Source organism: Musa acuminata, chromosome BXJ2-6, assembly GCF_036884655.1.
Source record: "Musa acuminata AAA Group cultivar baxijiao chromosome BXJ2-6, Cavendish_Baxijiao_AAA, whole genome shotgun sequence".
NCBI classification, from domain to species: Eukaryota; Viridiplantae; Streptophyta; class Magnoliopsida; order Zingiberales; family Musaceae; genus Musa; species Musa acuminata.
In genome coordinates this window covers 43,262,134-43,284,842 of record NC_088343.1, presented here as the reverse complement: position 1 = coordinate 43,284,842, position 22,709 = coordinate 43,262,134, and the positions used below count along the sequence as shown (strand labels likewise).

The window sequence follows — 22,709 nt, the reverse complement described above, 5'->3', positions numbered from 1 at the left end:
ATCAGTTAGCAAAGGATAAATATAAGACTCTAATAGCTTAGCATTATGCTTGTGATGCGAAAAAAAGTGAAGGCAACTTTCCAGGGCAGCTATCCACAATTTCAACAAAATTAACAATCGAAAATAAGACTTGAAAAAACCAGAGAACAATATATTGTCTAGAGCTTGCATCACCAAATATCATACAATCACCCAGTTGAACTATAAAAAGAAAGTGGTCAAACTATCAGCAACACAATTCCAAGCTCTGCAAGTTGTATAAAGCACCATTGATAATGGGCATATCATCCCAACCATCAACAACATACAAATATGAATGATAGCAAAATAGCAAACCACAAGAAACAAATTATTTGAGAAAACAACTAGCCCAACAACTAGATAAAGTATGTCTCGTTGCATTTAGCAATAATGATATACCCAAACCTGAAAATGCTTCATATTAATAAATCCATGACAAAAATCAGCAAATAACTTTATCCCATGGAAAAGTTATACAAATAAGAAATCACAAATCCTACCAGATTATACTTCCTCTCAAGTTCCCACCAAAGAATTGTAGTCACCCAGAATTTAATCACAGATTTCAAATAAATACAAAATGGAGCCTTTAGACTTTCTTTTACCGGACCAACTATCTCATTGAAATATTTTTTCCTCAAAATGATTTTTAACAGCATGATATTAATCCTTTAAAGTACTTAAAATGTTAAAATAAAGAAATGTTGAAGATAACATGTAAACATTTCATCAAAGCTTCAAGTGATCAAAATCTCAAAATAAATAAAGCTTGATAAAAATATGAAAGCATTCCAAACACGTAAACATTTAAAAATACGAAATGAATACTAAAAATGTAATCAAATTAACATAACATTTATGTTACAAATAAATATAGTTTTATTGTCTCCATCAAAAAAATTCTCAGAAAAATTAATGACTTAAACAAATATAATGAAAGCATACCGAGAATACATTTAAAATAATTAAACTTGAAAATTAGAGAGACAAAGAGAAAACAAGTTTAGTAATCCTTGGTAAGGCATGAAATTATTTTTAAACATTCAAATGGAAAAAGTATTAAAAAGAACCATCGCAAACCAATAGATAGAAGGCTCAGATTCATCTTTTGTCAATCACAAGAAGAAGAGACCATACATCTTCCAACCTCTTGCTCAAATCCCATCGTAAGAGGTAGACATAGCTGCAGTGGTTGCCATGCTGGCCATCCAAACTGCCCCGCCATCATCCTCTCAGGATTGGAAAACAGAGCATTGAAGAGAGAAGGCAGAGTATTTGGGCTTCATACTTATGTATAAGTATCTGTGACTTGTCATTACCATGGAGATATAATCTGAATCAATATCCAACTTGGTGATTTCTCAAATCCATCTTTGACACTTATTTATCATCATAGCCTCTTTATAATCCAAAATCAAGATTGTGAGAAGTGAAGATGAAATTATTGCAGCAAAATTAAAAATAAAAACAAAAAATCATCAAAACTATGAAAGGAGAAAAACAAAAAGGCAGGATGGAGCGAAGTAATCCTCTTTGACATATTATTTTCCTTTTGAAAGTATTATTTCTTTCCCACCCAAAATAGAGTTCAAATCCCCTAAATGTTTCGTACTAAAGATAATCAGCTAGCAAAGGTTACATATGAGTCACTGATAGCTTTGCATTATGCTTGTGAAGGGGAAAAAAGGTGAAAGCAGCTTTCCAGTGCATCTATCCACAATTTCAACTCAATTAAAAATTGAAAATGGGAGTTTAAAAAACCAGAGAACAATACATTGTGTAGGGCTAGCATCACCGAACATCATACAATTATACAGTTGAATTATTCAAAGAAAGTGGCTAAACTCTCAGTAACACAATTTCAAGCTCTGATTAATGAACAAACATTTGTGCATATCATCCAAGCCTTCCATAACAAACAAATGTGACTGACAGCACAATTGCAAACCACAAGAAACAAATTATTTGAGAAAACAATTGGCCCAACAGCTATATGTACTAGATCTCAGATGTCTCATTGCTTCATACAATAATGATATCCCCAAACATAAAAATGCTTCATATTCATAAATCCTTGACAAAGTCAGCATATAAGTTTATCCCATGGAAAAGTCATTCAAATAAGAAATCACAAATCCTACTAGATTTTGCTTCCTATCAAGTTCCCACCAAAGAATTGTTTTCATCCATAATTTAATCACAGATTTTAACTAGCTATAAAATGGAGCTTTTAGACTTTCTTTTACCAAGCCAACTATGTCATTGTCATATTTTTTTGCTCAAAATGATTTTTAACAGTTTGATAATATTCGTTTAAAGTACTTCAAATAAAATAATGTTGAAGATAACATGTAAATTCTCATCAGAAGCTTAAAGTGATCTAAATCTCAAAATAAATAAAGCGTGAAAAAAATAGGAAAACATGTTAAACCCTTAAACATTTAAAAATGTGATATCAATACTAAAAAAATCAAATTAGCATAACCCTTAGGTTACAAATAAATATCGTTATAATGTCTCCATCAAAACAATTTGCAGAAAAATTAATATGACTTAAACAAATATAATGAAAGCATCCCAAGAATACATTTAAAATAATTATTATTGGAAAATAGAGTGACATGGAGAAAACAAGAATAGTAACCTTTGGTAAGGCATGAAATGATTATAAACATTCAAATGGGAAAAGTAATAAAAAGATCAAGAGTTATGAGGCTCAGATTCTTCTTTTGTCAATCAATCACAAGAAGAAGAGACAATATGTCTTTCATCTTCTTGCCCTAATCCCATCCTAAGTGCTAGACATGGCTGCAGCAGTTGTCATGCAGGCCATCCAAACTGCCCTAGCATCATCCTGTTAGGATAGGAAAATAGAGGATTGAAGAAAGAAGACAAAGCATTTAGGCTTCATACTTATGCATAAAAATCTGTGGCTTGCCAAAACAATGGCAAAATAATCTCAGTTAAAAACGAACCTGGTGATTGCTCAAATCCATCATTGACTCTTATTTATCATCATAGCCTCTTTATATTACAAAAGCAAGTTTGTTAGTAGCGGTGATGAAACAAGGGGTGTAAAATTAGAAAAGAAAAACAGTAAATCATCAAAACTATGAAAGGAGAATACACGAAAATGAAAAAGTGATTTGATTTGAGACAAGGATTGTAATTTCCAATCGACGCTACCGCCCGATAGTGGTCGGTCCGCGTATTGGTCTACTGGCGAACCGGTACATACCTTCCGGTACGAGCGATATCATTCGAAATTAAAAACCTTGATTTGAGATGCTAAGGTGATAAAATATCTTTGCACAAACCCAATATCAGAAACCACAAAAAATTCTCACAAACCTCACGGGATCACCCTTTAACATAGCCTGTTAAATGTATGATGAATGTCATGTGTAACAATAATAGGTAATTGCTCCTATACCAATAATGAACATGACACCCAATTGCATATATATATATATATATATATATATATATATATATATATATATATAACAAATTCACTATTATACTTGCATCTGTCTTAGAGACACCTGTATAATCATAGGTCATATAGAATTTAACATTTCTGTACAGACTCCAAAAAGTGACAAGTTTTTTAGCACTCCTTTGCAGCCTGAATGCTTGGAATTATGAAGACTAAAACTTTGTACATGAAACCTTGATAGAACAAGCATTGATTATTGCAAATTTCAGAACAGCACATAGTGTTATTAAAATGTTGCTCAAAACTTTGATCGTTATATATTACTCAGCACCATATACAAATAATTTTAGAACTATCCTCTTATGGGTGAGGTAAATGCAAAAGAAAAGAAAAACCACAAAACATCCAAACTTAACACACTGATTGTTTATACCACCTTTAATGCAGCATAATTGTTCATGATCTTTCAATCAAAAAATATTCCTAGAAAATATCCATAAAAATGTTCAAATCTTGATCAGCAAGAGATCACTATTTTAGAGTAGACACAAACCTTTAGAACATATTTCACATCATTGCAATCCTTGGGTACAGCAAGTGACAACCTGCTGAAAAAAAAACAATGAAAGAAAATAATGATGATTGTTCCATGAAAAATAAACAAATATTGATGATGATGATGATTATTATTATTATTAATTAGAAAACAAACAAGGATAATTATGATTATCTACAAAGGAAAATTAAATTATCAAATATATACTTATATTATTCATTTTTAACTTGCAGCAGGCCATACAAATCTAAAATCTAGATTCCAAATTATTTTAGTTTCCTATAAAAGCATGCAACTAAATGCTTTGGAAAAATATACACAACACTAGAAAGTTCATATTGCTAGCAACTAGTAAACCTTTTGCAAACAGATTCTTGGAACATACGGTTTTCTGCTATTATTATCAGTCTGCTTAGGATTGTGAGATCAGAGAATAAGAGCAGCGACCACAGAGCAACATCAAGATAAAGGCATCAGGTGATGATGTGAATAAGATATAAATAATTTCTAATACACCTGCGAAGAGTATGAGTATAGTCTCTACTAAGAAATTTTCCAGAACACGTCGCACAAAATTACGAGTACATAAATATAGAAGAAAAGATATGCTAATCAAAACCAAGCAACTAATAACATCGTGGCCTGAGATCATTTAAGGTATTAATGAGGAACATCATTATCTGCAACTAGGGTTTCATTCAGCAGTTAGCGCTGCAATATATACGTTGCAATCTCCGCCGACAAGCAAAAGTACACACTCCCAAGGATCGTGATAGCATTGATTTGGGAAGGATATGTAATGCTCCTCAGTAACTTACCTTCAGATAAGCTCCATATCTGGAACATACTCTCCTCAAGAACATGTACAACATGATAACATTTATAAAATTGGTCTTGAAAGAGGTAAGGAAAACCAAGAAATGCTCGCCAGCACCCTTTACAATCGGTAAACAGAGCATAGAAGTGCGGAAATCGAGTTGAGGGCTAGGATCAAGGTTATACATACGCATTGAGAATCTGCGATTCGCCGACACCATGATCGATCCAAGCGTGCCAAAATGACAGATGATCTAATCCATCAGTAAGCTTCATGTCTCATCATCGCCTCTTAGATCGAACACGAGAGAAGTGGGAAGGAAGAAGTAGAAATGCGAGGGAGATTAGGAAAAATGAATCATCGGCATTGAAGTGGAGAAAGAGAGAAGGGGGAGGAGGCATTCCTACTCTCGTTTCCCTCGAACAAGCCTCAAAACCAACGGATCGGAGAGCAAGGAAGATTCTCGATCCCGGGTATTTATAGGCGAGGGGCACCAATTTCAAACGACTCGGAAAGGCCAACGACCTGGCTCGGTCCATTTACCTGGCCCGGTCTATTCACCGGCCCGTTTAGTTGACGTGGATGTCTTTTTTATTTTTTTAAAAAATACAGCATTATCTCTACTTACCCACGGCTTCATTCCGTCGGGTGGGTCCCAATCTTCGCATGGGTAAACTACGGGCAAGCTTTTAACCCCCATCTTATTAACGGCCTCAGCTTAAAGATGAATGGTATGCATTCTTTGATGTGAAACACTATTTTTCTTTTTCTATTTAATGTTCTACAAAACCCTGATTAGAGAAGCTGATTGTATATTCCTTAAATATACAGTGTAAAATTATATAGCTAATATATTCAATAAATTTTGGAAAAATAATACATGAAAAATGAAAACGGGTAAATAAAGTTTGAAAAAGAAGAAAAGTTATCAACATCTGTTTACTCCAAGGATAGCAGGTAAGGTTTAAAAGGAGATGGACGACCTCTTAATCCTCACTGTTTCCAAGTCCACGGTCGATTCCACCTTTAATTCAGCTAATATGTATTCTCAATGTAGTATCGATCCTTCTTTGCATAATTCGTCTTAATGTCAATCATCCATCTTCTGAAAGAAGGGCTGTAACAAGCAAGCCTACATCACCGTGGCACCGAGAACAAATGATGGAAGGACTACTCCTAGAGTCCAGTACGAGTTGGTGCCTAGGTAAATGTCAGGATCTGCACACTGCCAAAGAAAGAAAAGGACCAAAGCCTAGGCAGACAGGTGGCCCAGCTCTCTAAATAATGGAGTCTTCTTTAGCTTTTCTTTTGGGAGAGTTTTGTTGCCCCTGCACAAGCATCATCACCAAAGATATCAATTGTCCATGTCAACAGACGATGCACAGGAAAAGTTTTGGCATCTTGGCCACAAGATGACAGAAGGATGAGAAGATGCTGGCATCTTCTAAAGGGCTGCTCGGCAATGGAGCCCATCCTCACGTCAAGCATATGGAAGCAGTCAAATGATGGCCAACACCAAAAAGACTCTTATAACGAGTTCTTGAAATACATCAAAGCATTATAATGCAAGATCGACAGGCAAACTCTCATACTGAATGGATAAGAAAAGAACATTGAGAAGCTGTAGTTGTTTATGATGCAGAAACCAGCTGAGTTCTCAGAACCCATCTGCAGTCTCTCCTCACAAAGCAGCATGTAGTACTCCTATCTGACCAAAAGAACCATTGGCTTCAATCATAAAATTGCGAGAGCTTGTTTATTCCTCTTCTCCATTAGGTTTCTGAATATGAGAGTTCACCATGGCCAGCTCAAGATTTCATCACTGATCCAAAACTTAAGAAACTTCTAACTACCCTATACATCTGAAGGTTTGTCCGCCATATCGTTGCCATCACCGATATGTCCTGAGCCAAGAGTCATCTTTCCGCATGACCCAATAACAGATGATAAGCCTTTGAGACTGCTACTTCCTTCACTGAAGTTTGTAGATCTCCTTGATCTCCTAAGCTTGGAGATGGTGTCCTTGTCTCCCTCATCTTTAACCCTGTTCTTTGCAATCACCAGTCGAGATATGCCGCTGCGGCAGAAAGGGCAGGTTGGTGATGATGAGCACAAACTCATGGAACTCGGCTTATTGTGGCAGCAGAGTGCTAGCATGCAATGAGCACACATCTGGTGCCCACAGTCTTGGACCTTAATAGTACAGACTTGGTCGAAGCAGATATAGCAGGGCTCACTATCACTCTCCTGCAAAAATGTATTTTTCTTTATGAATTCAAGAACAAATTCATACAGCCAGGAAGCCAGTGAATATTTATCCCAAAATAAATCATTAAACAACAATAAACAGGCCTATTGAGGCCAAATGCCTTTTCAATGGGGAAAACGAAATTGTTATTTTGCAAATGCTAATGTGAGGTCCATCATCAAAAAGGTTAGAGTAAACTTCAGAGGAGTAAAGAATATTAGATAGAGGAATCATGCTGCACTTGGCTTAACTGGGGACATGTACATGTATGCCTAAATGAGTGGTCAAACTATTGTACATATATGAAGTTCTCATCGCAAAAGACAGACATAGCCATTACAAGCATTGCAGATTCAGCTAGGAGGTGCAACATAATGCCAACACCATGTGGCATCTATCAGCATTGCATGCCTGAAGTAGTGAAAATGCATATTTGTTTGCTACAACTTCTCAGCTTGAAGAACATTAGAATTATAGTTCTTGAAGAGCCTACCTTTTTCACCAATATTTGCTTTGTGTGAATGATAATCCCTGATGATGTAATTTCTAAAAGTGACTTTGTTAGCTTTACATCTGTTTGCAAGAAAGGTTAGACATCATTATGATCCTATGTCCATTGTTGTTGTTGCGAGTGTAATTAATAGAGAGGGAGTTCTGATATTCTTTAGAAACCGATAAACTACAAGCGGGAACAGTGGAATACCTCAGGTGTATCATCATCAGTTGATTCATCTGAATGAGTGGGAGATGGCAAGGAATATGCAATCCCCTTCAAGATTTTCTTCTCTCTTTTCCTGTTAGCCACCACCAGAGCTGCCTCTAATAGAGCCTTTGCATCTGGATCAAGTTCACTTATGAACTTCAATGGAGAAGGCCACACCAGAGGTTCCGCCGCTGATGGATTCAGTAAAGCTGCACATGCTCCATGGTTTCGCTTGAGTGCAACAGCATATGGTATTCTCCTGCAGTACCATCAGGGAAGCAAGCCATCTTCACAAGTTATAATTCATAAGACAATTTCGGAAGATTGTGCTAGTTGACTGTTTGAATTTAGCGAGACAAAAGCTAAAAGGTATTAGACTTTGGAATTTTAGTTTTGCTACCACCACTCAGAACGAAAAAATTGAAGTCAGTAAAGAAAAGAAAAAATTGGGGGAAAAGTCTAAAGGCATGCCAAATTTCCTTTAGGAGAAAAGCCAACAGAATAAACCATCATTAGTGTAGAGTGTTTGACTTAAGCTAAGCCCAAAAATGAAAGATCAGGAGCAAAAGGGACAAACAAAGCATTTTCACCCTGATGAATCTCTCTGAAGCCTATTAGCTCCCCAGGCAAGCAATTCACGAACACAATCCAAACTTCCACCCCGAGACGCCAAGTGCAAAGCTGTGCTCCCAGGGCAACTGCAATAGGGAACCTGTTACGCTCGTAGCTACAGTCTCAACATTCAGACTTCACACCAATTATACAAGTCCGTATAATTCGAGAGGGAGCAATGCAAAATCGAACATTACCAATATCCGCCGGTGGTAGCAGAGACAAGAGCCCCATTGTCTAGCAAAATGTGGACACAATCAGGCTTTGTTTGCCTTGCTGCAAGGTGCAAAGGAGTGGCTCCATTGCTATCTCTCACATTCACAAAACGCCTGAATCCCCTGCAAATGAATTACAAATCGAAGCAGAGGTTTAAAAGAAAAAGAAGATTCCCAGAAAGTGCAGGATCTGAAGATCTTGATCCTGCTCAGCAAGAAATAACACGATTTTACAGAAACCTACCACGAATCAGCAACGGTCGCGGATTGGGCAGCTGACAGAATCACCTGAAGACAGTCGGCATAGCCATAATAAGCAGCATGATGCAGGCAGGTCCTTCCGTTTAAAGAATCAAACGTTAAGATCTACCAAATAGAAAGAAGCAAACATCAATTTCGACATCATAACTTAGGATTTCTAACCAATGAGCCCCACGAAAGAGAAAAGAGAGCCAAAAGGCAAGAATCCTGACTCACATTTGCCCCAGCTTCAAGTAGTTTCTGCACGCAGGCGAATTTCCCATGCATCACGGCCAACATCAATGGAGTCTTTGCACGATCAAGGAAATCCCGTAAGAATAAAGACTTTTCCAACTAGATTTCTAGCATGAACAATCAAAGAGGCTGTAGATACGGAAATTTTGCATTTTTATGAACTTATCACCTGTTTATGCCGGTTCACGGTGTCAGGATTGACAGATCGATCCAAAATCATCGACAACACCTACCAACATTCATAAAAGAATCCGAGATCTGATCAAGAAAACACCGACGATGGGAACCAGAGAAGGGGACAATGAGGCTTAAGGAAGCCCGGGGCGCACCTCGACGCGCCCATTGGCGGCGGCGACGTGGAGGGCGGAGAGGCCGTCGTAGATGGTGGTGCGGAAAACCAACGAGGGATCACTCCTGATGAACGATTCCACGGCCCTCAAGTCGCCACCTTGGACAGCAGCGAAGAAGTCGTGGTCAAAGCCGGAACAGGCGCAGCTCATCCCCTGGCCCATCCTGCACCCCAACAGTGCGACGGGCTATGGCTTGCCGCCGGCGGATAGGAAGGGGAAGGGAAGCGGGGGGCGAGCGGAAGATGATGTAGGCAGGCAGTGGCGACGAGTGACAGTGTCTCTTCAAGCGGATTTAAGCTTCAGCTTCCTTTCCCCTGTGCCGTGATCGCTCCCGTCACGGCCACCGGTGTGATTACCTCATCCTCGTTGTTTGAGTCGGATTTTTACGGTCGGATGGCCATCAGAAGAAACTTTTCCTTTTCCAGTACTTCAAACTTTTTCCCATATCTAAATTATAATAAATTCAAGGGCATATATGTTAAGAATTATAGGACACGCATAAAGGGGACGATATATTACCACATATGGTGGCGTGCATTTCCATATATCGGTCGGCTGACAGGCAACAAATTGAGTATCGCATTGAAGAATGATCCATTCGAACGCGAACTAATCTGAGGAGGTGGCGCATCGAACTGATGTCCAAGTTCAGGCCAGCAAACACGAGCCCCGGTGGAGTAGCTTGGTTAGGCCATCTGCAAAAGTGAATAGAGGGACAAATGACTGTGAGGTAATCGGTGAGGATGGCATTAACATCATTCATGCACATTGGCATCCACCTCAACGCAAGTTTTGAATGCGTTCTGATGTGTTGTAAAGGTAGAAATCAATTCTCCGAGCAATACATTTTTCTAGCATGTCAGGAGTTTAATCCCCCAATACAACCCATCAAGTTTCAAGTTTAATGCTCGAGGTGTTGGGCAAATGTCGAATGTTTTTAAACTTTAAGATAATAATTTTTAAGTGTAATCCTATCGATTTTTTTAAAAAAATAATTCATATTTTAAAATAATTATAAATTTTAAAATCATCAAAATATAATGAATCATGAATTTAATATATATTATAATTTATATTTAACTTTTAGTAAATTGTGACTCATTAACTAAGAGATTCAATACACAATAAGAGAACTATAAAAGTGGAAGGAAGGAAAATTAATGGAATATTTTTTATTTTTGAAATCTTATCAGACTTTTGCATTTTGAGTTATATAGTTATCTCTTTGAAAAAGAGAGTTTTCTTTTGTTTTCCTATACCTTACTTGTTTTTCCTGTTTTTTTTTATCATCTTATTTCACATTATTTGATATCAAAGTACTTCCTTTTTACAACAACTACATAAAGATGAAAAGAGATATAACAATTGAAGCACTGAGAAAACTAGTTGAAAATATCACTATACATCTTGAACGTAAAAAAAACTCATGACCTTAGAGGCTTGTGGTTATACAAGTGATTGATTTGAAAACATGAATCTCTTTTACATCCAAAGTAGTCATAGGACACTCATCTATGGAGAGGTTTTTTCATGTAAATGGTAACATCAAAATTGATTTGTCTAGGTTTTTTCATGTAAATCACAACATCAAGATTGAATTGCCGGAGTTTTTTGAATGGTTTAGTACTGATGAGAAATTCTTTGAATATAAGAAAATATCTAAAATTTAAAAAATAAAATTAATTACAACAAGACTTCATGTTATATTTCAATATGATTAGACAAGATGGAAGAGATACACCTTCCGAAAGGAAGGAAATATTTCATATTAGGAGAATATGAAATCAGGATACAGTGAGAATTTTCTTCCATTTGATTATGTTCAAATTCTCTTTTCATAATTTAACAATCTTCAACAATTAGCAAAAAGATCAAAACAATGGAATGTCATGCCATCTTATATTAAATTTACTTATAACTCTATGGTTAATCATTCTATAAGCAAGAGTTTATTTGAGATTATTTATGGCTGTATTTCACTTTCTAAATCTTGCTAAAGTATTTGAATCACCTTTATGAGGATTTCAGGAAGAAGTAAAGAAAAAACTCGAAGCTAGGAACCAAGTTTATAAAAAAAAGGCCAACAACGTCATGTAATGATCTTTGAAGAAGAAGATATTATTTGGATATTTTTTAAAAAAAGAATTTTTTCCAACTTACAATAAACTCAATAAAAAGAAAATTAATCTTTAGTTTTCAACGAGGCTTACAAGATTGAACTTTATTTTAATGTTCACACTCACTCCACATTTAATATTTAAAATTTATTAGTTTATCATGATAATAACGACAACAACTCATGAATAAATTCTTTTTCGGAATAATGATGTAGTACATAGTGACTCTCAAGTTATAAGACAATAAATTTTAAGCTTATAAAAATTTAAAACATAATACACCATGAATTTAATATATATTATAATTTATGTTTTACTTTTAGTAAATTCTAACTCATTAACTAACTAGATAGTTGAAGGATTTAATGTATAAGAAATCAATAATTGGGGGAAGGAATAAAAATTGATGAAACATTCTTAGTTTCGAAACCTCATCAAATTTTTATATTTGAGCTATTAACTCATAATTATCTCTTTGAAAAAAGAAATCTTTTTCATTCTCTCATATCTCACCCTTTTTTCTTTTTTTTCTTTTTTTTTTCATCTTGTTTCACATCAAAGATATTTGCTCGTTTTTACACCATCGTGATCAAGTCCATGCCGACAGTGTTTTGCTGCAGTTTGCCTCCAACTCCAAGCAAGCGACGTAAGAATTGACAGAAGACCAGAAAGAGCGACTTGGATTGAGGGTCCATCAAGATCTTGATTTCGCGACAGTCAAGATCAAGACAGTCCGTCTTCATGAAACATGGAAAGCTGGATGATCGGTGTCTCGAGGACTTGCCTCTGCAAGATGTAAAGGCGACATGTTTCTTGTTGGGAAAAATGGGTTAGGTGGTCGGTCCGTCAACAAAGTAGTAGCCTTAGAATATCATTTAATTATCGTTCATCATAATTTTGATCTGTAACCTTATCAAATCAATAAATACTAAGCATTGCAAGGACGATCTTATTGCAAGCATCTAAACAATATGTTTACGTTACCGAATCCATCATGGAGACTCGGTCATAGATGCTCCACCTCCATTTGGAAATGAAAAGGCATTGGATCATAAGAGGAGCCCCTTTTCACCAAATTAATTGTAGTTAGGTGACAAAGCAAAGTAGCTAAACTTTAATGCAGAAAAGGCTAAGTTGGCCACAACAATATAATTATTATATGGGAAACTCCATGTAAATATCTAAAAATGGTGAATACGGACCATCAAAATGTGTTGTTGTGACGCCCACGTTTCACAAAGGGATCAATCAATTGCCAGCTCAATGACGATTTCAACATGGAATTGTAATTAGTCAGCCCAACGTAAGTCCGGGATTTCTGAGCTCCCTGTTGAGTCAACGGAGGTAGGAAAGAGCATAAGCACAAGTTTCTTATTGCAGCTGCACAGCACAATGACGTATGACTCCGGAAAACGTTCACTCGATCAAGAGCTACAGAACATATGCCACCATATGAGAGACACTCACAAACCTTGATACATAGACCAAATAATTGTTAATACATATGGTATCAGGGGACGATCGACAGTCGACAAACTGAGCTAAAACAAAACAAAACAAAACAAAACAAAACACAGATTCCAAAGGGAGATAAACGAACAAGATTCAGTAGGTGGGATAGTAGTATCCACCTGCCGTATTATAGGCTGTTGGCATCCCATATGGCATTGTAGGGTTGGGAATGAAGATGTTGTTGAGCTTGGCTAAACTGGACTGGCCCTGCATGCCATCCTTGGCATATTGCTGCCACAAGACCTGCTCCTGAACCAACAGCTGCTGTTTCTTCTCTACATCTGCCATCTGAACGTAGGAAGGTGGAGGAATGCTAAGGGATGCCACAAATGGGTCCTGCCCAATGGTCTGCACGGTACCATCAGGTGCCGGAAGGGCAAGCACTGGAGCAGCGCCTCGTCCAGGCACAGGCAAGGCCACACTGCTTGCACTCCCTCCATTGATCTGTGCATTCACTTGCTGCCTCACAACCCCTTGGTCATACATGCCATCTAGTAGTAGAGGATCCAGACCACCACCTAGCGAGGCCTGCTGCTTCGAGAGATTACTAGTTGTCTCAACAAGGACAATCTCCCAGTCCGCTTTTCCAGGTTCTGCTGCAGGTGTTTGCCATGCCGAAGTCACTCCAGAGTCCCCATTGGATGAGGGGAATGCCTCCCATGAACCATTTGCACCACTGCCCGCCACCGGCCCCTGGAAAAGGGCTAACGCGAGCTTGTTCGACTGGTCATCAGTAGATGAGCCATCTTCTCTTAAATCCACCAAGTCAGTTTGTTGCTGCTGTGGCTGCTGCTTGACAGGTTCCACTCCAACCTTAGCGGGCTCTGGCTCCTCTTCCTTGTAATCAGATGGTGCTGGAAGAGCTTTAATGCTGTTCATGTCTTGTTCTGGTTCTCGTTCCCTATCCATCGTGGCTGCAGGAATAGCCTCTCTAGGAGGGCTCTTTGGCCTCCTTGCTCTGTCCCTCATAAACTCTTCCAGTGTCTCCAGAAGCTTTTCAGTAATGCGCTGCACCTCTGGGTACTCCGATGACCTGGCCACCCCCGTGTCCTTGCACCAGGCATAGAAGGTACATAACTCATCAATCTGCTTTGCAGCACTAGCATAGGCCTCAAACGATTTGACACAGTCAGCGTAATCCATGTCAAAGAAGCGGTCAAGAAGGACCGCTAGTATCTCGCATATGTCAGCATAGAGCTGGAAGCTCTCCCTGACAATAGGGTAGAGAGCAATGAGGATCATCCTGCTGAACTTTGCATTACCTGTGGGGCGGCAGGCAAGGAAGCGATCAAGCAGCTGCTGAAAATGGTGCATCCTCCCCAGCACCCTCTCTGGCCTCATGTCCCGCAAGGGTGTTGGCGGTTTCTTATCTTCCCCGTTCTGTCGTTCATCATACCCAGCACCGCCATCACGCGGAGGGTATGAGTATGAGGACCTCCCATAATTCCCATGGGCATAAGGATCATGATCTCCATAATCAGATCGATTTGGTGGGGGTGATCTCCAGCGATCTGTTGTGGACTCATTCGAGCGGCTGTTGCCACCACCTTGTTTCCTTTCATATACCATACACTCTAGACGTTGATCCAAATAAAGAGCATAGGTGCGAACAAAGGCAGAGTGATCCCAGGAATTAGAGTGTGCCTCATCACGAAAATCAGACATGTTAAGCAGACGGGTTCCCCTTCGGGTTGCATAGAGAATCTCATGTTGGAATGCAGGGTCCCCATCAACCAGAAGACGATGGACGAGCACGAGTGCTTTGACTGCCACGACCCAGTCACGAGTTTTACCAAGCCGCTTTGACACAGTAGCAATGCAGGCACTGACGTAACCTCTGGAGTAGGATGTCATGCTCAGGATCTCCCTGAGGTACTTCTCATTAGCAGGCTCATCATCATGACTGGTTGCCTTCACGATTGCCACATCGAGTTCAGGGGCCATGTTACTGGAAACCTTGGCCAGGCCAATGCTGGTCTGGTCCTTGACAGTTCCCAGAGCCTTCCTAATGCTGGGTGCCATTTCTTTTCTCTTCCGAAGCACCTTCTGCCAACTCCGTTAGTCAACTGGTTACTTGCTTCTGAGGAGTTGAATATACTAGCTTAATTGCTGTGCCCTTTCAGTCTAAGCGGTAGCAGAAGGATTCCCTGGATGAGCTAGACCAGAAGGCCAATCTGACTCACAAAGCCAAAACGAGACAGCCAATAAGCAATATAACATGATGCCGCTGGTTGGGATCTGTTATGTACAAGTCACAATGGTTCTGATAATTCACAATGTTGGAGGAGTAGATAAGGCAAGAGGGAAAGTGAACGAGTCAAACATCACTGGGAAGTAAATAGGAAACTGTATACATAAATATACAGTGACATGTACAAATAAATTATCATTTAACATATCAATAGCTTGAACATGTACAAAAATAATCATAAAATTCTAAGTTAAAAAAATTCTTTGATGTCTGAAAAGAACGTGATGCAACCCGTCTAAAATTAGATCAAGTCACGATCTACCATGTGCAAACAGCATCGTGCAGGTTGAAGATCAAAATTTTAAAGTCATCGCCTTTGAATTTAATTTGGTTTTCCAAGTCGTTGAAGCCTGGAAAAGCCCACGGCATAAAGTTAGAAACTTCATGGCAATCAGGGTAGCACGAGTGCTCTTCTTTTGTTTGGAGGTCCCTATCAAACTTATGACTGCACCGAGAACCATTTAACACCACACAAGTTTTGATTCTTCGATGATCCCTTTATACACAAGCTTTAGTAAACATTCTGAAGGTAACACGATGACCAACTTGAGATCGTAACAATTTTTAACCCAAAAGATGGAAATTCTTAGAACTTAGATTTGCTGATAAAACGATTATAACACAGCATATTGTTAAATTTATGGTCGGACGCAATATAGAGTACTGACAATTCGTCAAACAGTTAAAATTCATCTAACAGTTTTGTCACAAGGAATCCATAAAGCATCACTTATTGCAAGGGAGTTGGACTCCAAGCATGCTACGGCCATTTTCATGGGAAGAGATGCAGAATTCATTGAGATCTACAGAAACTTAGGCAGGGATAAGGAATCGGCCCAAGCTTTTAAAAAAATGGAGCTCAGGAGCAATTCTCTCCACTGATGTTCCACAAGAAGTGGGCGTCAGCCTTTAGATCGAAAAAAATGAAGAGAAAAAATGGAAATGGCAGACCTCAAACATTCCAAAAACCGGCAGATCCACAAGATGATGATAAATCCAAACAAATAACAGAACCAAGAGCAAATCACCTGATTAAAACACACGAGTCGATCCTCCTCCGCCAAGCTCGCCCTCTGACACACCGATGCACTAGCTCACGCACCGATCTGCCTCCGATCTACGCGCCTTGCCCACGGATCTCTCAATCCTCGACCCTGTTGACGAACGGAAGAACCAGAGAAGAGGGCGAGGCAAGAGGGAGGCGCTCCTCGTCTTCCCCCTTTGTCCTTTTCTTCGTCTCCTCTTTTGTGGAGAAAGATCTCGGAGATGGCAGCGTCGGATCGCGCGAGAGATCTCGGCCGATATGTTCGTCGGGAGCGGCGGCACGCGAGTATGCGGCAACTAAATCGGCAAGCAGAGAAGGTGATCATAAGCCAGGATAAGAAATAGAGGTCTTATTGGTACTTACCAAACTACATGTGCCCCACTCACTCCGCCGCCGACTTCTGTTCTGACACGGCTCCGAAGTGGGCTTGAAGTTCCAGGGTCCCACAGCATGAGGTCCTCGAGAAGCCGCCACGTCACAGAAGAAACTCTTGGGTGATCATTTCATCTGCGTCTGTCCGAGACATCAACGCTTCAGAGTGGCGGTGTCCCACGTAATGGCATAAAGTTCGTATGCGGGAAAATATCCACCGTCGGTGCTGCGAGCGATGCCGCATAGGAAGGTGGGTGGCGAGTTGACTCGGAAGCGGGCGTTGGATTACAGGCGGGTTTGACGTGGCTGCGAACCAACCGAGAAGAGACACGACAAATCGTGGGATTAATAAATCAGTCAGCGGGTCAAACCCCAACGTAACGGGGACAACGATGCAACGAGGAAAACGACTCGGCGCTGACGCCGTTTATGGAGTGGTTGTGCGGGTGATGAAAACTAATAATAATAATAATAATAATAATAATAATATTCTTATCTGAAATAAAATTACTAGGTAAAAAATACATAGGTTTTTACGAATAATTTATAAATCTATATATTTGTGGATAAAGATAAATGATGCTTTTGACGGTGAGTTCCAAATGGACCTACATGACCTTTTTGTGATTAGCTGTCGTATACCAATGGCCACCCCGGTGTCCAAGCTCGGTTGACCTGAAACCCGACGGTTTGTCCTCAGTGCGCAACACTAGCTGGTACAGAATCCACGGAATTGACCACATCATGTGCTCTGTCTGAGCTATTGTACCCGAGATGGGACACCCAACAATTTTCCCCTCGGAGTTTTGATTGGACAAAGTCAAGGAACCTCGTCTTTTGGTGCAGTCAAGATGGCAGATGCATTAACCATGGAGTCCGGTCTTCGTATTCAACCTTCTTTTACGTGAGTAAGAGAGAGAGAGAGAGAGAGAGAGAGAGAGAGAGAGTTGAAAAGTCATTTTCGATCATCGTAAGCATTTACAGGATTCCTTTCATTGAACAGACGATCTGATCGACCCGTTGACGCAAAGCTTCCGGTTCATCGGGCATTTGAACCACCATGGAATTTGCTCGTGTGGAGTGGCCTCCCTCTTCTCCTTCTGCTCCATCGCGGGAGTGGCAGATGGGTTGACCCAGAAGACTACATTTGCTCGGAATTGTCAGCCAGCCATACAAATGCGCATATAATTCAAGCTCACCGTCAATTGCGTGATGACTTTTGAAGGTTCCGACACCAACTCACGAGATATATAATTCAAGTTCAAGCTCACAGTCAACATTGCATAGAGGTCCGAGTGCCTACACGATGCACACACACTGCTTGTCCCTCGTTTGCTTTTGCCTTCTTCGTTTTCTCAACTCTCTCGCGTTTCCTACTACTTCCAGACCTTGCCCTTGGACAACTAAACCTATGAAGGCTTCTCTCGTTTCTTCTTCTTCTTCTGCATTTATTTGTCCATGGCTTCATACTACTTTATTCTCTCATAGGCCAAGACGAGAAGGGTAGACGGCCTTGGTCTTTGGGAAAGCGACGAGAATCCGGATTTCCTGGGGCATGGACGCCTTGGACAGATAGGTTCTGGAGTTGTGGCTCTTTCGCCCTTGTCGTTTCCTTTTCCTCATCGTTACTGGTTTTCTCTTTCTTTCCTAGTCTTCGTTCGACGTTTCAGGGCGTGTCTGCTGCATGCTCTTCGACGACTGGTCTTGGCCTTTGGTGTTTCTAGCGAAGTGTACATATTTTAGTGAGATCTGGGTTCTTTTTTGCTTTGCTCTATGGCACAGTCAAACATGCAGATAAACTTGTGTGAGGCTAAATATATGTTATTTTCTTCGTTCTATAGCACAGTCAACAGCATGCTGCACAGATAAAGTGGGTTGTCTCCTCCTTTTTGCATGTGTGTGGATGTTCATGGATCCATGAATGCACATGCGCATAGGTTGGGATAAATACGATCTGTACTATTGTTCGACTAAATACAGCACATCGCAGTCAATTCATGAGGTTAAAACAGCCTCCTCTGAATTGCTGATGCAAAGAAAACTATTGAGATGATAAGAAATCCAAAGACATCAATGCATCGAAACACACTCAACGTTATGGAAATCATAATAAGATTTGACGAGAGAGAGAGTGAGAGAGAGATTATTATTCGCCAGAATATAACACTTCTGAATGTAGATTCAACAGTTGGGAAATCACAAGGCGGTGAAAACCAATGAAATAAAATTGATGATTTTTATCTAGACGGGGAAGTTAAACGAACAAATTTCTTCTACGGAGCAATCCATTCAGGTTGTCAAACTCCAAACAAGAAATTGAAGACGATGACATACAGCATGGGAGGAATACTGGTCAAAAGTTGTTCTACCTGGCAGTCTCTTAAAAGATGAGAACTAATGCTTACTGCTGAATGGAATCATACCTAAGTGCAGAAAAGGCTTCCGTCGAAGACTTTGTCTCTGTAAGCGAAGTATATAGTAAATCTAGAAGTTGCAAGAACAGCCGATTTAATCGAAGTTTTACTGAAAACAGAGATGATCTAAGTGTTGAAGTGGAAGCAATTAGAAGATAGATGAAGTGATGGTAACCCGTCTTTTCCATAAATTAAAAGCTCTACGAGCGGTGTAAATCTTTGTTCATGTGCATGTGAAATGTTACACTTTCATGTCATTGCATCATAGAAGATTATTTTCACTTGTCTAATCATTTGAAGAAAAAGTCAAAAACAAATGGCTTCTCATCAGTAATGTGAACAACGAACTAGAAGATACTGTGAGACACATAAGATGAGATACGTCGTATGCATCAGTTTCTAACATCAGATTTTACGAGTCAGAGATATCATTTTCCGACGACTCGATCGTCAAATTTCTATAACCATAGTGTAAGACAAAACACATCACGAAACTGGGAAAAAAAGAAATCCAAATAAGCCTGAAAGAAGAAGACGATCTACTGCCTAAGTACGCCCTTTCCGAAGCCATTGCCAAAAAGATAAGCTTCCATGATATAAGGTCACCGTAGTAACCATGCAATCACAAGATGTTGCCAGATGAAGAGTTGAATCCTGAAAGATCGGTCGCCCATCCACCGGCATCACTGCTGTTGCTGCTTCCCCCACCGCCGCCGGTCCAGAATTGAACATTGTGAGCGACACCAACATACTGTCTTGGAGAATTAAGCAGTTGATGACTGTCCATGTTCACTGAAGCCAGTTGCGTTAGGAGCTCGGAACCAGCCGGATTCGCTTGAGCTTGCCTGGTAAATGGTCCCCCTAGAAATCCACAGCCCTCGATAACGAAAGGGTGTAACGCGGAAATTGATGCAGGTGGCGGCGGCTGTGGGAGTTGTGGTCCTCCCAATAAAGGAAACTGATGCATTTGCTGGAGCCTCAAAGTCTCCAACTCGATGCCGCCGCCGCCAATCTGATAGCCCACTGTGTCTACGGCTTGGATGCCTGATAAGCCCATGCCGAAGTTAGTGGCTCCGAAGTCTGGTAGAGGGTGCAACGAGGCCAGCTGCGATAGGAGCGGGATGTTCGACGTGATTGCACCACCTATGGCCGAAGATGCGGCCGCGGAGGACGAGGAGGAGGCACCGGCCTGGGTGGTCACGGTCGAGGACTTCGAGGAGCTGCCAGCACTGGATTTGGTCCGCTTGCTGTGGCGGCAACCACCACCGACAGGGATGTTTCGGAGGGCGCCGCCGTGAGTCCAGTAACGCCGGCATGTCTTGCAGAAATGGCGGGGCTGTGCCAAGGAGTAGTTGTTGAAGTAGCAGAATTTTGTGTTGGTGGAGTCGCAACGCGGGCACTTCAGTCCTGGCTGTAGCTGAGGAACCTTTGCGAACCGAGCTTGGTCCGCCATTGGTGGAGACCTAATCGAGCGAACCATCTCACCTTCAGGGCGTCGCGCTGCCATTCCCCGGTAGCTTATTTGCTCCCTTGGAATAAAGCAGGAAAACACACATATCCAAGAAGAGATTTTTCATGAGCTCGAGAATCCATACGCTCTTTAGTCACACGCTTTGGATGTAGAAGGGAACGGAGAAAAGAGGAAGAAGCGCACTCACCTGGATCCAGTTAGGTGGATCTAGGTAGACATGAACAGATCGAAAGAGCCATGGTTGGCTTGTTCTTTTCCTCTCTTCTTCCTCTAACTTGTATTTCTTTCAAGCAACGGGCAGATGTGTTTACCAGTCGGCGGGTGATCACATCTACAACGAGTTGCAGAGAGCTCAAGGGAAGAAGAAGACAGACTAGAAGAGAGAATTCAAAGACAAGGAAAATGAAGAGGGCATGCATTTTAATATTCTGGTAGTCTTTGGTTGGTAGGTAGAGAGAGAGAGAGAGAGAGCGAGAGACTCTTAGCCTTTATTCTCCAAAGGGCAAGTAGATGATGCTTCATGCATGACAAAGATGATATATAAAATGATATAATAGGATTAGATCCTTACGAGGTCAATTATGGCCTAGAGAGATGAGAACCGTAACAGGATATTAGAGCTTCTGCGTCGACTGTAAACGACGACAAGGAGGTAGGAAAATAGAGAGAAAACAAGGGGAACTTGGATACCTCGATGGGTACGTGACCATTTCGTCAAATGTCAAGCAGATACAACTGAAGCATACATTTCCAGACGTCTCGGTTCCTGTAAAGTACGTGGATGGTTACAATGCAAATAACCATTTTCCCATCGCTTATTCACCTGCTGGAGTGTAAAACTTATTGCACGATTTGACATGTTTTGTTGGTCTCTGAAAAAAATAGGATGGTCGAAAGAAAGAATCAACCACTGATTCATACCACTCATCGCAGAAAGAATATGTCAGATTGACATGACGTGATAAAGAAGAAACTTCATTGCCATCCATGGACAAAACCTTGCTCCAATGGCCCATGGCTGTCCCAAAACAACGATCGTGAGCGGGGAATCTCGAGGTACTCGATCGAGTTGCTCTGTTGCATCAGCTTTAACAACTTTAATCGACATCTTGACCACCAACCCAAACAGGGAATTCCTGTCAAACAACGTATTCATGGAAGCGATTCAGACAAGAATGTTGCTGCATGAGCAGTGCTGCTTATGCAAGAAGACAACGGCCCTGCAAAAAGAAAAGCGCAAGATCTAAAACGAGGCTCCACGGGATATAAAAGGATCTCAAAGTAACATGCAACAGTGACAAGTACAGCGGACGACCGAACCCACCTCAGCAGCCGAGCGGTTCCCTTACTGGACCTGGATGTGTAACTTTCCGACACACAGCTAAGGAACTGCTTGACTATCTTACCAAGAATACTGCAAAATAAATTGGATCAAGAGCTTCTTCCACTGTAACTCTCAGAACAACATTTGAGAGCAAAATCCAAAGCAGAATCAAGGCCCAAGAAGTACCCAACAGAACTGTTACCAAAGCAAACCAGGAACAAGCACCTAGAAGGTAGACTGCCATCCTCGATCTTCAACCTTGCACCTCTGCCATCCTCTGAAGGAACATCATCATCCGTCCACCAGCCATGTCGGGAGTACCACCTCCCCTGGTGCATCTTAGCAATGATAGGATTGCAGATGCTGTCAGGTGCTTCGTGGTGGCCTCAAACTCATCCGCCTCGGCTAACTGGTTGCCATCATGCTCGATTGCGTCCTCCATCCTCTTTTTTGACGGCAGCAGCGAGCCTGGATGCTATCTAGTCATCCTCGATGGTGTTTCCCGGAAAATTTTGTTGCTTCTACCTTCTTCTTATGCTCCTCCTCATCCGCTTTCTACTTCTCTGCTTCCTGGAAACACCATTGAGGATGTCAGGTGCAATGCCCACAGAAACCTGAATCAAGAAACCAGAGTGGCTGTCAGAATCGGCTGAGAAAACAAGCTTTTTTTTTGTTGGTCAGATTAGGTGAATCGAAGTACACCCATCAAATGGAAATCTTCTTATCTAGAATCAACGGTCTCGGACG

At 40.6% G+C, this 22,709-nt stretch overlaps 3 protein-coding genes across 6 annotated transcripts; all 3 read right to left on the bottom strand.

The window, feature by feature from the left end:
- Window positions 1–6,341: 6,341 nt before the first annotated feature.
- LOC135615794 (E3 ubiquitin-protein ligase XB3-like) lies at window positions 6,342–9,828 on the bottom strand. Its single transcript, XM_065114766.1, has 8 exons — window positions 9,436–9,828; window positions 9,276–9,335; window positions 9,089–9,160; window positions 8,856–8,977; window positions 8,594–8,734; window positions 8,375–8,482; window positions 7,785–8,043; window positions 6,342–7,080 (listed from the first exon to the last, which is right to left on the bottom strand). Exons 1-8 carry the CDS (start codon window positions 9,616–9,618, stop codon window positions 6,688–6,690), a joined length of 1,338 nt encoding a protein of 445 aa, XP_064970838.1. The 5' UTR covers window positions 9,619–9,828; the 3' UTR covers window positions 6,342–6,687.
- Window positions 9,829–13,026: 3,198 nt separating this feature from the next.
- Window positions 13,027–16,694, bottom strand: LOC135615793 (putative clathrin assembly protein At2g25430). Of its 3 annotated transcripts, none has more exons than XM_065114765.1 (2): window positions 16,365–16,694; window positions 13,027–15,348 (listed from the first exon to the last, which is right to left on the bottom strand). In XM_065114765.1, exon 2 carries the CDS (start codon window positions 15,105–15,107, stop codon window positions 13,179–13,181), a length of 1,929 nt encoding a protein of 642 aa, XP_064970837.1. In that variant the 5' UTR covers window positions 15,108–15,348; window positions 16,365–16,694; the 3' UTR covers window positions 13,027–13,178. The 3 variants fall into 3 exon arrangements, with proteins under 3 accessions (XP_064970837.1, XP_064970836.1, XP_064970835.1); XM_065114764.1 differs by having other exon boundaries at window positions 13,027–15,323; XM_065114763.1 differs by having other exon boundaries at window positions 13,027–15,259.
- Window positions 16,695–19,595: 2,901 nt separating this feature from the next.
- LOC103989757 (dof zinc finger protein DOF3.6) lies at window positions 19,596–22,605 on the bottom strand. Of its 2 annotated transcripts, XM_065114761.1 has the most exons (3): window positions 21,963–22,605; window positions 20,826–21,858; window positions 19,596–20,696 (listed from the first exon to the last, which is right to left on the bottom strand). In XM_065114761.1, exon 3 carries the CDS (start codon window positions 20,672–20,674, stop codon window positions 19,790–19,792), a length of 885 nt encoding a protein of 294 aa, XP_064970833.1. In that variant the 5' UTR covers window positions 20,675–20,696; window positions 20,826–21,858; window positions 21,963–22,605; the 3' UTR covers window positions 19,596–19,789. The 2 variants fall into 2 exon arrangements, with proteins under 2 accessions (XP_064970833.1, XP_064970832.1); XM_065114760.1 differs by having other exon boundaries at window positions 19,596–21,858.
- Between the last annotated feature and the right edge of the window lie 104 nt (window positions 22,606–22,709).

Bases quoted from the DNA above. Each gene is read 5' to 3' on its own strand.
- LOC135615794 (XM_065114766.1), bottom strand. From the start codon at position 9,618: ATGGGCCAGGGGATGAGCTGCGCCTGTTCCGGCTTTGACCACGACTTC. The intron at 8,735-8,855 runs GTAGGTTTCTGT...ATTCATTTGCAG, and splicing joins GCGACCGTTGCTGATTCGTG to GGGATTCAGGCGTTTTGTGA. The intron at 8,483-8,593 runs GTAATGTTCGAT...TCCCTATTGCAG, and splicing joins GCTACCACCGGCGGATATTG to TTGCCCTGGGAGCACAGCTT.
- LOC135615793 (XM_065114765.1), bottom strand. From the start codon at position 15,107: ATGGCACCCAGCATTAGGAAGGCTCTGGGAACTGTCAAGGACCAGACC.
- LOC103989757 (XM_065114760.1), bottom strand. From the start codon at position 20,674: ATGGCAGCGCGACGCCCTGAAGGTGAGATGGTTCGCTCGATTAGGTCT.